The 13,184-nt window shown below is 40.0% G+C and overlaps 1 protein-coding gene across 1 annotated transcript in view; it reads left to right on the top strand.

Annotated features, from left to right (window-relative positions):
* The window catches only part of roraa (RAR-related orphan receptor A, paralog a), a 194,217-nt gene that overhangs the window by 119,164 nt on the left and 61,869 nt on the right, over window positions 1-13,184 (top strand). Inside the window, exon 2 of the mRNA XM_017406067.3 lies at window positions 10,795-10,824. Within this exon, the coding sequence (XP_017261556.1) occupies window positions 10,795-10,824 (30 nt within the window). The remainder of the gene's footprint in view (window positions 1-10,794; window positions 10,825-13,184) is intronic.

Raw genomic sequence — 13,184 nt, 5'->3', positions numbered from 1 at the left:
CAAAATGATAAAGCCAAGTCGAGATAGTTCAGATGGAAAACATGGCAGAAAAACATTGTGTAGTTAAGTTGCTGTGACAAAAAAAAGAAAGAGGGGAAGAGAGAGGGTGATTCCTTGAGTCAAGCCAGAGCAGCAAGGAGAAGCCCAAAAGCCTCTTGTCACTGTATGAAAAGAATAGCAAGACGACCCGTAGGTATTGGGCTGCTAGGTGCATCTCCTAACAAGCTGACTGTTCAAAGGGTTTTTAGTGCTCTAGAGAACATGAAAGGCATGTTTAAAAATTTAAAAGCCCGATCTGTTCCAGTGCTGTGGAGCGGCAGAGGGAAGCAGATTTTTACGTCGCCATAATTCCCCAGTTGCTTGCTTTGTAAATTAATTAAGATGTTTATGACAGCTGCTTGCACTTAATGGAATGCTTATAGAGTATGCTATTAATTATTACTGCTGGACACGGCTGCAATCTTTTATAATGCCGAGAATGTATGGCTGCGGTTACCATATAGATGTGGTTCCAGAGTCCACCTTAACACCCCTTTTGACTTTATCATTGTCTGTGCTTTATGTGAACAAAGGTGTTTGTGCATCCGGCATGCGCTGAGTTTGTCTGGTCAGCCCCATCACAGAACGGACAGCTACAGGAAAATTATGGAAAGTAGATTTAAAATATGCATGAATTCAAATCGTGAGTATTCCAGAGCTTTTTATGTTTCATGCATCGGCAATTACAATGCTGGTGTGTTAGGTTTATATTCTTCCCACTGAACAAACAGTGCATCCTGTTACTCGTCCAGCTATTTGTGCAGAGCATTTGCACTGTGAACTGTAACTGACCCCATGAGCCTACAGGAAGTTCCAGAGTCCTCTCCTCGATGCTGAACTTGGCTTCAGAGTGAAGAAGGTGGTGTCTGTTTAGTAAGAAATAAAAGAGAAACAGCTTAGCTCTCAATGTGCAAGCACAGTTATGTCCAATTAGTTATGTTCACAATTCTGTCCAGTTTTTTTTAAATGACTTCACTCCAAGTTCTTTCTCTGACATTGCTTTGCAGTGGCACAAGAATAACCCCACCAACAGCAGGACATTTTGTTTTGCGACAAACAAAAAAATGCACAGTATAAATAGTTTTTAGCTCATTAGATTGAGGATTTTCTGGTCGATTAAATCTGTCCATTAAATCCTTTATTTTTAAGTGTTTGAAAAAATTGAATCTAAATTTAAAATGCTTTTAAAATGTTAAACTTTCTGCTTTTACTGTAAATTATTGATTTTTAAGCCTTGATTAAATTGACGACAAGTTCACCCAACAGGTAAAATGTGGTTAGAGCCAAAATAATGCTGCAAAAAATGCCTTTGTAAAGATACAGCAAGTTAATAGCATCCTTGCCAGAGAACAGTCTCTCGAAGACTCCTCCTGTGTTTGCAATCTCAGCTTTTCTGTTCTTTGTTGTTCAGCCGATCCAGCTGTGCATCCCTGTAAGTACATGAGAGACTTTGCTGTGCAGTTCTGTGCAAGTGAACTTTCTACTGTAAAATAAACCTAATTACTTACTGAAAATTACCTTAAAAGACCAAAGTGAAACTTGCTCTGGCTTTCCCAAGATGACTCTAAAAGGGCAAACACACCAGAGGCATACAGTGGTGACAAAACATACACCTCTATTATTTTCAACTTTTACACCCCACAGTGCTGCCCAGCACTGGCACTTAACACAGTCCAAATTTTAAGTGTTTTTACTTCAACAAAAACATATTTTTATACCACCTCACTCAGTACTTGGAATTCATTTATTTATTGCCAGTTTTATATCTCTACAGTGTTTTAGTCAATTTGGCTCAATCAGTTTTGTCAAGTGTTCGCAATAGACAAAACAAAGATCATATAATCATTCAATGCATAAAAGAGGAAGAATGACAAATGCAACTTGTAAAGATAGTATCTCAGGTAGGAGCTAGGTTTTTAAAGGGTCACGACTTAAAGCCTGTAACATTTTTACAGTAAGGAGCAGAAAGTCTCCAGGGGTTTATCAGCTGTCTTATTATATTTTTGATGAAAATTATCTCAGTCTGAACATTCAGACAGGTGCTATGTGAGGCTTCAAGGTAACCAAAAGTCAGTGGGACAAATAAATACCACAACACAGTTCACTTATTGCTCTGTGTGAGGTAGATTTCTATCCCTCTGTCCCCACAGGAGGGAGGCATCATGTCTCTGCTCTGTAGTGCTTCATCCTGTGTTATCCTCTGATTAGATTTACATAGAGAATGCAGCAAGGAGGTAGAAGGCAACAAACTGAAGCACACTCCACCTGCACCACAAGGGGCAATGTGTGAAATATGTGTTCAGTCTTTCATCAAGCTCTTTATCTACAACACATAGCTTATCCTCATGTGTAAAGTCCTCGGTTGTGTTAGCTTTGAAGAAGGAGGAGTAAACTGCGATCTGTGTTTTGCTCCATGGCTGTCCCATTATCACACGTATGTAGTTACAGGGTATTTGTGCTTTAAGCATGGTGCTTCTGCCTGGAAATTGGAGGAGTGATTCCGCTGATGAACTCCCTGCTAATAGGACTACCTTTGATCTAGACAGAGCATGGAGGGCTTGCAAGACTTGCAGGTTTTAATTATGAAATACATGAAAAATAGATGCTGCGCTAAGTGCCGACCGTGGCTGCAGCGAATTACAGTAGCAGCGTGCTTGCTAGTTGTGCCTCTGCATTTCCTTCCCTGTGCCTCAAAAACCTCCGTCCCCGTCTTTTTCTGTCTCACTTCGTTACTGCAGAGAAGCAAAAACGACAAGTCTGTGATATTAATTAGTGGACTGACAGACATGTAATTCATCTCAAAGGAAGTTTTCATTACATGCGAGGCTTCAGAGGGGCAGTTTGGCTTATTGGCAAGTGCTTAGACCAGACCTAATGGGGCTGCAGCTCCCTCCCTTTTGAGCAATTACAGCCTAGCTCTTATCAGCTGAGCCACGAGTCCACTGTTATGGGACCTTAACTTCCAACACACTCTCATAGAGTGATCCTTCCCTATAGACCATTGTTCATTAGACAAGTGTTCTGTATTGTACTTTCCTGCATGAGAATTGAGACTCGGTGAGTGATGATAATGACAGGTTTCCTGTATATTTTTGTGTCAGCTTTTATAAAACTGATATTAGTTGACAACAGTTTTTCTTTTTTCCCTTTGGATGGTTATACAAGCGGGTCTGTGTAAACGATATATGGAAAAATGGGGCAATTCTGCTTTAAATTATCACAAATTTTCAAAGTACATGTCATCTTATATTTTGATGATTTTTGCTGTTAAAAATGCTGTCCCTGAGATGGTATGAAAGCTTGAGCAGAGGAGTCAAAAACAAAATCTTGAACAATGACTCATCTGTTAAAATGACAAATACTTTTGACAAAAGCAGTCTGCCACTGTGGTTTTCCTATTTCGGTGGCATGTGAATCATCCTTTTCTCAACAACACTGATTTTAGAATATTTTTCTTTAACTTCAGTTTGTTCTTTGTCATGAACTTTTAATTTTTCTTTGAATATAAAAACCAGGGATATGCGTCTTTATTGGCCTTCTGTGTAATACTTACAACCAAATATTTGTAAGAAAATTCAGTTTTATTTTATCAATATTTTATAGCACTTATGAAGTGATGCATTAAATTTTTAAAAAAAGCAGAGACGGTACAAACAACAATAAAGTAATGTAAGGAGGTTCCCAAAGCCAGTGAATTACACACAAAACACTTTGAAAGTAGGGGGCTTTTCAGCTGTGATTTAAAACACTTTTGAGAGTTTGCCATCTTGACTTCTAGAGGAAGACTGCTCCACAGTCTGAGACTTAGGATAGCAAATACACAGTCCCCTCGTGTCTTCAGTCTAAAACTGAATGACAGGAAAGCCTTGATCAGAAGATCTTAGAGATCTAGAAAGTGTGTATGGAGTTAAAAGTTCACTGATGTAAGGAAGAGTCTGACTGTTCATGACTTCATGGACAGGAAGAAGGATTTTAAATTGAATCCTGAACTTGATCAAAAGCCACTGTAAAGAGATAAAAACTGGAGTGATATGAGAGCAAAACGGGTTTTTAGCTGTCTAGCAGCATAATTTTGGACCAGCTGGAAACTGAGGCAGACTGTTTTCCCAAGTAGAAATAGGGAGTTACAGTATAGTATTCGAAGCATGATGGCACAAAAGCACAAATTATTTGTAATTGTTTATAAAATGATAGAGGGCACAGTTTAGCTATTTAGCTATTTATATTATTATATACAATGCATTTTGCAGGTGAAAAAACTGGACTGAACTTCAGACTTAATGCTAAATACAGGCTGTTTGTCACTGATCATACCAAGTTTTTTCCATATGATTTTGGGTGATTAAATAGCCAAGGGACTGGAAAATGAAATTCTATTAGGGGCAAAAATCAGAACATCAGTTTCACCGTGATTTGATTGAAGAAATTAGAAGACATTCAGTTGCTAATCTCAATCATGCCGTGTATGTACGACAGCTGTTTTTGATAAATTACCAGGCTTTGAGGACAGATAAAGTTGAGTATCATCAGGATAACAATGGTAATAAGGAAAACAGAAGAGAGCTTAAAGAAAATAAAATGGCCATCCTAGTATATATACCCCTGAGGCCAAAAGAACCATCAGGAACCATATAGAACTTTTGATTGAATTAGAAGGATGTAAAAAAAAGGAAGGATTTAAAGCCCCTTTGAGCTACACCAGAAATCCCTACCCATTTTTCTAATCAATGAAAATGGCATGACCAAACATTGTCAAAAGCAGCTGAAAGATCTGAAATAAACAAAATGCAAGTTTTATCACAATCTAAATTCTTAAGAATATCATTAGTTAGTTTAAGGAGGGCTGTCCTAAATATTGTAAAAATTATCTAAATGGAGTGTTTTACCAAAAGAGCTATAGGTTAATCTATCTGCTCTTTAGACTTTAGTCTAAGCAAAGTAAAATTATTGTTGTCTCTTGAGTGAGCACTATACTACTGGGATAAAGATCACTGTATGTATTATGTAAACAGAAAATGTGAGAAGGTCTAGATGGTGCTAGACTTTACACCATTTAAAATGGATAGCCTTCAGTTTTGAATAGAGATGTGTAAACACATCAAGTGGTGGTCTGTCTGTGCTGTTTATTAGTGTTGCTCAGGAACATCAGACTATGCCGTAGTGGTCTGCTGATTATGGTTTGTCTTTAATTTTGACGAGGCCTGTGCTGCCAGGTTACTTCACAGGGAGATTATTGCTGGGCTGGGAACCATTGATAGAGAATACACAAAGGCCTGATTGTGCTCCTGGCTTGTCTTTGACCAGCATTCATGGCTTTACTGCATCTATCAGACCCTTTGGGACCAACTCCCACTCAAAGGACTGTTACAGTATGAAACAGCCAGAATCAGGATCAGTCTGGTTTTTCACCTGTGTTATTCACAACTGAACGGACCGCCTCAGTGACCACTGTGTGAGTTCATTTTACATTTACATTTTAGACCATACAAAGACATGAGAATTATAAATTTTAATACAACAGTGTAATAAACAGACATTTGATGACATGTTAGAATTTTGGACATTGGTTTAAAGCTTTTGCCTAAGTAAATCTGTTTCTTCCCAATAACAATAGCAGTTATGACAGTGTTCCCTGTGGTACAATTAAAATCCCATCAGAGTAGTTCCTCTGCCTCCCAGCCATGCCTTCTGTTTTTTGGCCCTCCTGAGCCACGTCAATTCCTCTGCCGTAATGTATAATTCACAAGCCACCAAACAGCGCTGAGAACTCACCTGGAGAGACTCAAAGGCCCAGCAATGCAGAACTACATTGGGGAAGATGTTGCATGTGAACCTTGGAGTCATTTGTAGAGATTTAGGTGCATGTGACATGGAGCCTCCAGACAGGCAGGGATCTTATGATCTCAGGGTCACCCTGATAATGTCGTTCTTCCAGTGGGACCCTCCACCTTCCCGCCTCTCTCAGTTAGGCATGTATCCTTTTATTTTTGTTCCTGACCTTTCTTCGTCTTCTCAAAGACAGTTGTGGTGTCCTCTAAAACTAATTTGGATGTATATCTTCTATTTGCAGTCAATTCCGTAGCGATGCATTGAAGGAACCTGTGGAGCCTCAGAGTGGTTGCTTTTAGTTAAAACCAATTAGAAATGACCAGAAATAACAGCGCCTGGAGACAAAGAAGTCATTTTTCTTTGAGCCTCCCCAGAGAGTTGGCCTCTCCATGGATTAAGTGTTTTAGTATATTAGGGGGCAGCTGATTAGAATCATTGAGCTTTTTTAATCATTAAAATTTTGCATTTTTAGTTTATAGCTGTATTAAAGCTAATAATGCTAAGTGTGTCACAGCAAAAGGGAGGATTGTTTGAATGACTTTGTATATGGAACTTGGCCTTCATGAAGACTGCAGAAGAAATGCACAGAGGTGTTTGAATCAGTTTATTCTTCATATGTTATGACTTAATGAGTTGTGCGCCGATGTATTGTAACAGGTCTTTATATGTGAAAAGTACTTCATGTTTCTGCCACATTTGGTCTTACAAAGGTATTCCAGTACAGTACAACTGATTATATTTGGAGTCAACCTGATTCAAGATGGCCACCAAGGCTAGTGGACCACTAAAATGGATATATCTCAAACAGAGTTACAGATATTCAGATAAACTCTAGTGTGATAGTAGCTCAAAGTCATCCTCAGTTCATATTTAGAGTCCTAACAAGCTGGGCAAGATCTTTCTGTAAAACTTTGGCATTCAAGGTGGCGGGCAATATGCTTTTTTTTTTAAATTAAGAAATGCATTCATTGCTGTAACACTGATAGCAAGTACTAATTTATGCTAAGTAGTTTTTTCGATTGCACAACATCATGAGGCTTATTAAAGAACTTAAGCTGTTTTATGGAACATTGTCATGTCAAGAAAAGCATTTTTTATATTTATTTTCTACTCATTAGTGTAGATACTTTTTTGTTTGTTTGTTTAAAGGCAGGCAAACAGCATTGACAACACTGAAAATTTAATGTGGTCATAGCTATTCTCCTTAAGTTGACCATAGCTAACTAATTAACTGACCTCAAAATTTAAAAAAAAAAGGTAACTGTCCTAAACAGCTGTCATCATTAAAGCAATAACCAAAGCTTCCACTATTATCTGATTTAATTTATTTTTCCAATCTGAGAGGCCTTATTAACTAATTAACTGTGGCGAGTGGGTACTGTTAGCATTCCCAAGGCCTATGCTACTGACCCGTAACTCTAGTAGGTGTCTAGCCAGTCCCTCCCTGGACCCACATTGGTTCTTTCAGCAACTGGGTCTGTTGCGCCGGCTGTGTCCTTGTGTGCGGCGGGCGTGCAGTGGCAGCATGTGGAGCAGGCAGCGGGAAGCGAGCTTCCCTGTCTCCCCAGACTGAACAGTGAATGAGGATAAGTGAGGAGCGCCAGTCAATGAATCAAGCAGCAGGAAGGGAGCAGCCAGGGGGGGAGAGTGATGTCCCCACGGGAGAGGCCTTGCATTAGGAACTTCCTCGTCTGTGTGTTTCTGGCACAGGTTAAATGGATCGCTCCCATTAGCGCGCTGAGAGGACAGCTCCATTATATGAAGGAGACTGTAACTTTGAATGTCACGGTGCAACAACCCCAGAGCATGCATCGTCTACCAGGGAGGCAGGGTGACAATAACTATCCATGATAATCATTCCCTGTCAGGCTTTAAGGAACCTGAAATTATGACGTACAGCCTGCCGTGGGCCTCAGACTTCATTACAGCGCTGTCACTTTGAGGCGTCTGAGATGGCACCATGCTTCACAGCCGGCTGCAGCAGCATGGCTGCCAAACTTCACTCTCACTCTCCTCCAGTCTAAGTGGCATGTTTACAGGATGTGTGCCCCCCTGCAGCTGGATGTGGTTGAGGTTAACCTCCAGTTGCCTGCATAGCACTGCTTTTCCTCCATGTCTCATGAGAGTGTTTGCTGAAATGTTTACAGATGCAAGAGAGAATATGACTGATCAAAGGCCATGCAATGACAACTAGCCCTCCTTCTATTGTGACAAAATGGTAATGTAGAAATTAGAATTCAGCTTCAACTTCATAAAAACTCCACACAGGTTTTATCTTTTAACTTTCATTGCTATTAGTGCCCAGAATGCACAGGGATACTGTATTTATGAAAAGCAATCCTTGGGCCATCAGCATGTTTTATGGCAACTTGTTTGTCAGCCAAGGAGAACTTCACCTCCAGACTGACCTCTGAACCTGCCATCCAGTGGAGAAGACAGGAGTTGGCAGGCATTGCCAATGTCAGTGCCCAGAGCAGACTCCTTCTTTCTCACCGCCTGACTCATTCATTGGCTTTGTGGCCTCGTCTCCTTGCCACCTCCAATCACAGGGCTCTGAATGACACATAGAGGGTGAAGTGGGCCCACTTACCACCCCTCCTGCTTCTTCGAACCTGCATAGCAACAGGCCAAATGAGATTTGACTACAGAAATGCAACAATAGTACTTTTCTGCACTTTCAAACACATTTAGGGAGAGAACAGATTTCCTTTTAGAAGGATTTGACAAACAGGTATCTAAAACTTATTGGTGCCACATTTAATAAATATGAATCCAATCAGTGCAAGCAAGACTGCTTTTTTTTTCTGTTTTTCTTTAAGTGACATGCTTTCTTTTCTTGTTTTCTACCTTTGCTTCATTTGCATTTTATTAACTTTATTAGAAAATTAACAAAAATATGTAACCAAGTACTGCTGTGAACAAGAAACAGTGGCAGAAGTTAATTGCTCAAAATGTAAACATTTCAGATTTTTTAATTGATTAAGTATTGTTCAAAAGTTTTCAAAATTCCATCCAGCTTGTTATTTTAGACTATTAGGACACTTATGTTGTAAGAAATTTTGACTGTCCTGAAAACAAAACTGTTTATGACGAAAATCCCCATACTTTTTGTATTTACCACCCCTTATTAGGAAGACGACTTTAAAAAAAAGTTCACCACAGTGGGGCAAAAGTGTATTTGTTAGTATCGGAATATATATTTTGTGAGTGAAAACTAGACGTTAATGTGTTTTAAGGTAGTTTAAAAAAATGTTATTCCATAAGCCTTTTATCATTGGACTTTATTTTGAAAACTTGTTATTTCACAAAGATGTGTGACATTTGATTCAGTAGAAGCAAGTGAAAACAGTGTGGTCTTCGTGGCTAATTCTGGGTAAGAACATGAATACTGTACACACAATTGTTCATTTCCTTTCTGATAAACGTTTTACACAGCAAGTAACCTGGGTATTACTTCAAGATGCCTGGTTCCTAACTCTTCAGAGGGTGACAGATGCAACAAGCAGGCAGTGTATTAAAATATTTACTCAATTATTTTTGCATTTTATATGATACATATTACAGCAAGGCAGTGGTTAGAGCTGTTGCCTCCCAGTAAGAAGGTCACAGGATCACTTCCCGACCTGGGACCTTGGGTGGAGTTTGCATGTTCTCCCTGTGTGTATGTGGGTTTTCTCCAGGTACTCCGGTTTCCTCCCACAGACCAAAAAGGATGTCTTTTCCATGAATCTGGATGAAGTCTGGCAAAAATTCCAGAAAAAAAATAGTTGTTTCCCCTAAAAGAATTGGTTTGTTTTGCCCATCAAAACAGCTAGCCTATTAACTGCCTAGTGTTTTTTTTAACTCCTTTGTTTTATAGCACCTTGACACTTGACACAGCTCCTGCTGACTTCTGTGTCATTTGATTGAAATGTTGATTTAAGCCCAGATTGCAGTTTACTTTTCTTGTGTAATGCCACTGTTGATCCAAACAGAAGCTTTTTCTTTGCCCTGAGCACTAGAACAATGTTAGAGCTACATCACAGACTGCCAGGCCCCTAGGTGACTGTTTTCCTTCTTTCTGCTCCGTGGAGTTGATATCATTTATGGGTGTGTGTGTTTGTCTATAAGAGACTGAAAGGGCTTATTTGTTTTCCCCCTCGTTGCTCTTTGACTTTTTTTTCTCCCCAAACGTGTTTGAAACATTGTTATCTCTGTCCAGACACCTTTTTCCACAACAAGTTATTGAATCATGTCAAGTCGCCGTCCCCTGAGTTTCAAATGCAAGCTGTAGAAAAATTAGCCATTGCTTCCGCATGACAAGTGGGATCTATTAGTGTTGCTCTCGTCCTGCAGAGCATGAGCATCCGAGGGGCCGCGGGGGGCCTCGGCTGGCTGTGCAATTGTCTGTGCCAGACTCCTGGGGTATTAGACCAGTGTTGTAGACAGGACAAGCAGCGGGGCTGCGGCAAAATCCAAAGTAGCTGATTAACCTGAAGGGGTGATGATGGTCTTGAGACATGATACATTTTGCAACTTTGATGGATATTTACAATCAAGTGTCAGGGGTTTTGAGAAAATGGGTAGCTTTTTTGTCATGTGCTTTCTAATGCTCCTTTTGCACACCACCCCTTTTGTCTGTTTAGATAGAGGACTAACAAACACTGAGGTCAAGTTCCTCCATTCCCTTCAGGGCCACAAGCTTAGTCATGTGCTCGAGCCCAATCTGTGTGGCTACTCAACACATTAATATTCCAAATGTTGTTTGTTTCGTTTTAAAATTCCCTTCCCTTCCTGCAGAGATTAAAGTTTCAACCACCTTGACACGGTCCTGCCACCTAAGTGAGCAAGATCACTTAGCAGAGCCTCGTGTAAAATAAAGCTTGTGTGAATTTCTTTTTATCAGTTTCTAACATTTGTTTTATATTTTTTGTTTTATCTTTACAGGTATCTCAGTAACAAAGAAGACACACACTTGTAAGTACTTTTTCTTTTTTTTTTTTAATTCTGCTATAATAATAAAGCAGCTAACATGTCATTTAATTCTAAATCCTGTTAATAATTGGGAAACTGTTTCCAGTTCCTTATATACACATCAATGCACTTACTGTGTTGTTCTCCTTTACATATTTCCTTACAAAAACCCTTTTGCCCGACTTGCTCTGTAATAACTAAAGACTTTCGCTACATATAAGCCATGCACTCTCTCGCTGCTTTGTATTTCTCCAGTCCCACACTGGAAACAATATGATGATAACCCCAGAGAGGAAATTAAAAAGCTGTGCAGTCTTGTAACTGCTAGATAATCATGCACATTTCAAGCAGCAGTGTGGTGAAAGCATTTCTTTGTTTTCTGCAAGGCCTTGCAGCTGAACAACAAGGATGTGGTGTTGTGTGGTGGTTTGTAACCTCTGAGGCTGCACTAACTACAGACTTTGTCTTCTTCAGTACATATCGCCATAATCTAAAGATATAGAGAAAGCCTGTGACATGTGCATTAAAGATAAGATGCAAGCCTTTTCTTTGAGTGCTACAGTAACACTGTGGTGCTCTGCCTTTCAATTTCACTTGGCACGTTAAGAATTGATGAGCAACCAAACCTGCAGAAATCAATAATCTCCTGGAGATTTGTACTGTATTTTGACACATGTGAAGTGCAATTGAAAATGCATGTAAAAATACTTAGTGTGGTGTTCTGCTGTGTGTCTGTATATGCAACTACAACCGTGTGTGTGAGTATTCATACCCCTCTGTGTGAATGGAAGAAACTAGCCCTGAAGGCTATTCTTTTTGCTCTGATCACTCTGATGAAACTTGTGGAGAGGGGAAGCCAGAGGGCTTTTCTGTAAGAGCGGTCGAAGTGTTTTAGATTGTGAGAGGCTGCATCTCCTCTTGTAAAACACCCCGTCTCCTTATTACATCAGACAGCGGGGCAAAGGATATGATCTTCAATGCGAGACAGCTCTAACTAACTCAAACAACCAGCTCCAAAACTAGCAATATGATTGTGTGTTAAGCCGTTTGCTTGTTTGTCTTTTTTTATTATTGTGTGAATGTGTGAATGTGTGTGTGTGTGTGTGTGTGTGTGTGTGTGTGTGTGTGTGTGTGTGTGTGTGTGTGTGTGTTTAAGGTAGAGAGAATTGCTTTAACCCACATTTCCTCATCCCACTAACTTCATTAGTGTGACTCCTATTAGCACCTCAACGCTGAAAGGGGGACTCAAATCAAAGAGCATGATTCAGGAGTCTTGGGTTCAAAGCTCTGGGCATAAACTGGACTTCAGCGTCTCATTTCAATTAGAAATATTCAAATCTTAACCATGTGAGGAAATCAAAGTAAATCCCCTTAACAAGTATTTGATTGCTGTGCCTTGCAGACAGGAAGTGGTTGCAGAGGCTCATCAGACCTGAGTGTTCAGAAGACGTTCAAGGGCCAGTTAATGGTCATTGAGATTGTTAAGGGAAGATTTTTTTTTTTATTTAAGGAGAAGCCTGATGGAGTAATAATGAGGGAGATGTCTCTGCCCTACATGGTTATAGCCAGCCAGTAGATCTATTTCTGTTCTTGGAGTGAAAACACTGGCTTCCCTGATACGCCAGTCCGCACTTGTAATGTGAGCTTGGCTCTCTCGCTTATGTGTATGTGTGTGTGTGAGTTTTTGAGTTTCTGTGTGTGTGTGTTTAGGGGGTCTTACCAGTCCAACCCAAACCACAGGGATGGGTCGTGTCTCACTAACTCCCCACTCTGCCTGAGTGATCAAACTGCTGGAAGCTCCCCGCCATGCCAGTCCCCTCATCAATATAAATTACAGGGGCAGCTGTTCACTGGCAGCCTCCTCTCCTTTCCTTATCCTCTTCTCCGTCTACCCAAATGCACTAATCATTGAGCCATCAGTAGGTGAATGATTTGAGATGAAAACAGATACTTATCATTGCTTCATTGGCTGTGATGTCCACTCTTTATTCAGTCTTAATGTAGATTAATTGTCTTAGCAGCCCTTGACACACTCTCTTCACTTTTTCTGTCTACCGTTCTTTCTGCTCTTCCCCAAATGGGGCAGCCCCTATCCACTCCTGCTTTTTACCACAAGGCTTTAATTCTCAGCAAGAACTCAGCTGTGGTTTTCCTGAACGTGTCCTTGGCAGTTTTTACATGTGCTCTGTTATACAGTCTTTCAGAAGCATCGAGCGTCAAGCACTGTATGCCAAAAAAAAAGATGAGAGCAAAATAATTAAATTCTATGTTAGTTTTTTTTTTTTTTTTTTTTTTACTTTGATGGTGGACACCAGATACTCACCGTCACCTTCTTCTGCCTCATCAGGGCTGTGTTTCTGTAA

The sequence above is a fragment of the Kryptolebias marmoratus genome, linkage group LG11, assembly GCF_001649575.2.
Source record: "Kryptolebias marmoratus isolate JLee-2015 linkage group LG11, ASM164957v2, whole genome shotgun sequence".
In the NCBI taxonomy this organism is placed as follows: Eukaryota; Metazoa; Chordata; class Actinopteri; order Cyprinodontiformes; family Rivulidae; genus Kryptolebias; species Kryptolebias marmoratus.
The sequence above is the reverse complement of the archived record's forward strand: the minus strand, read 5'-3'. Positions and strand labels throughout refer to the sequence as shown.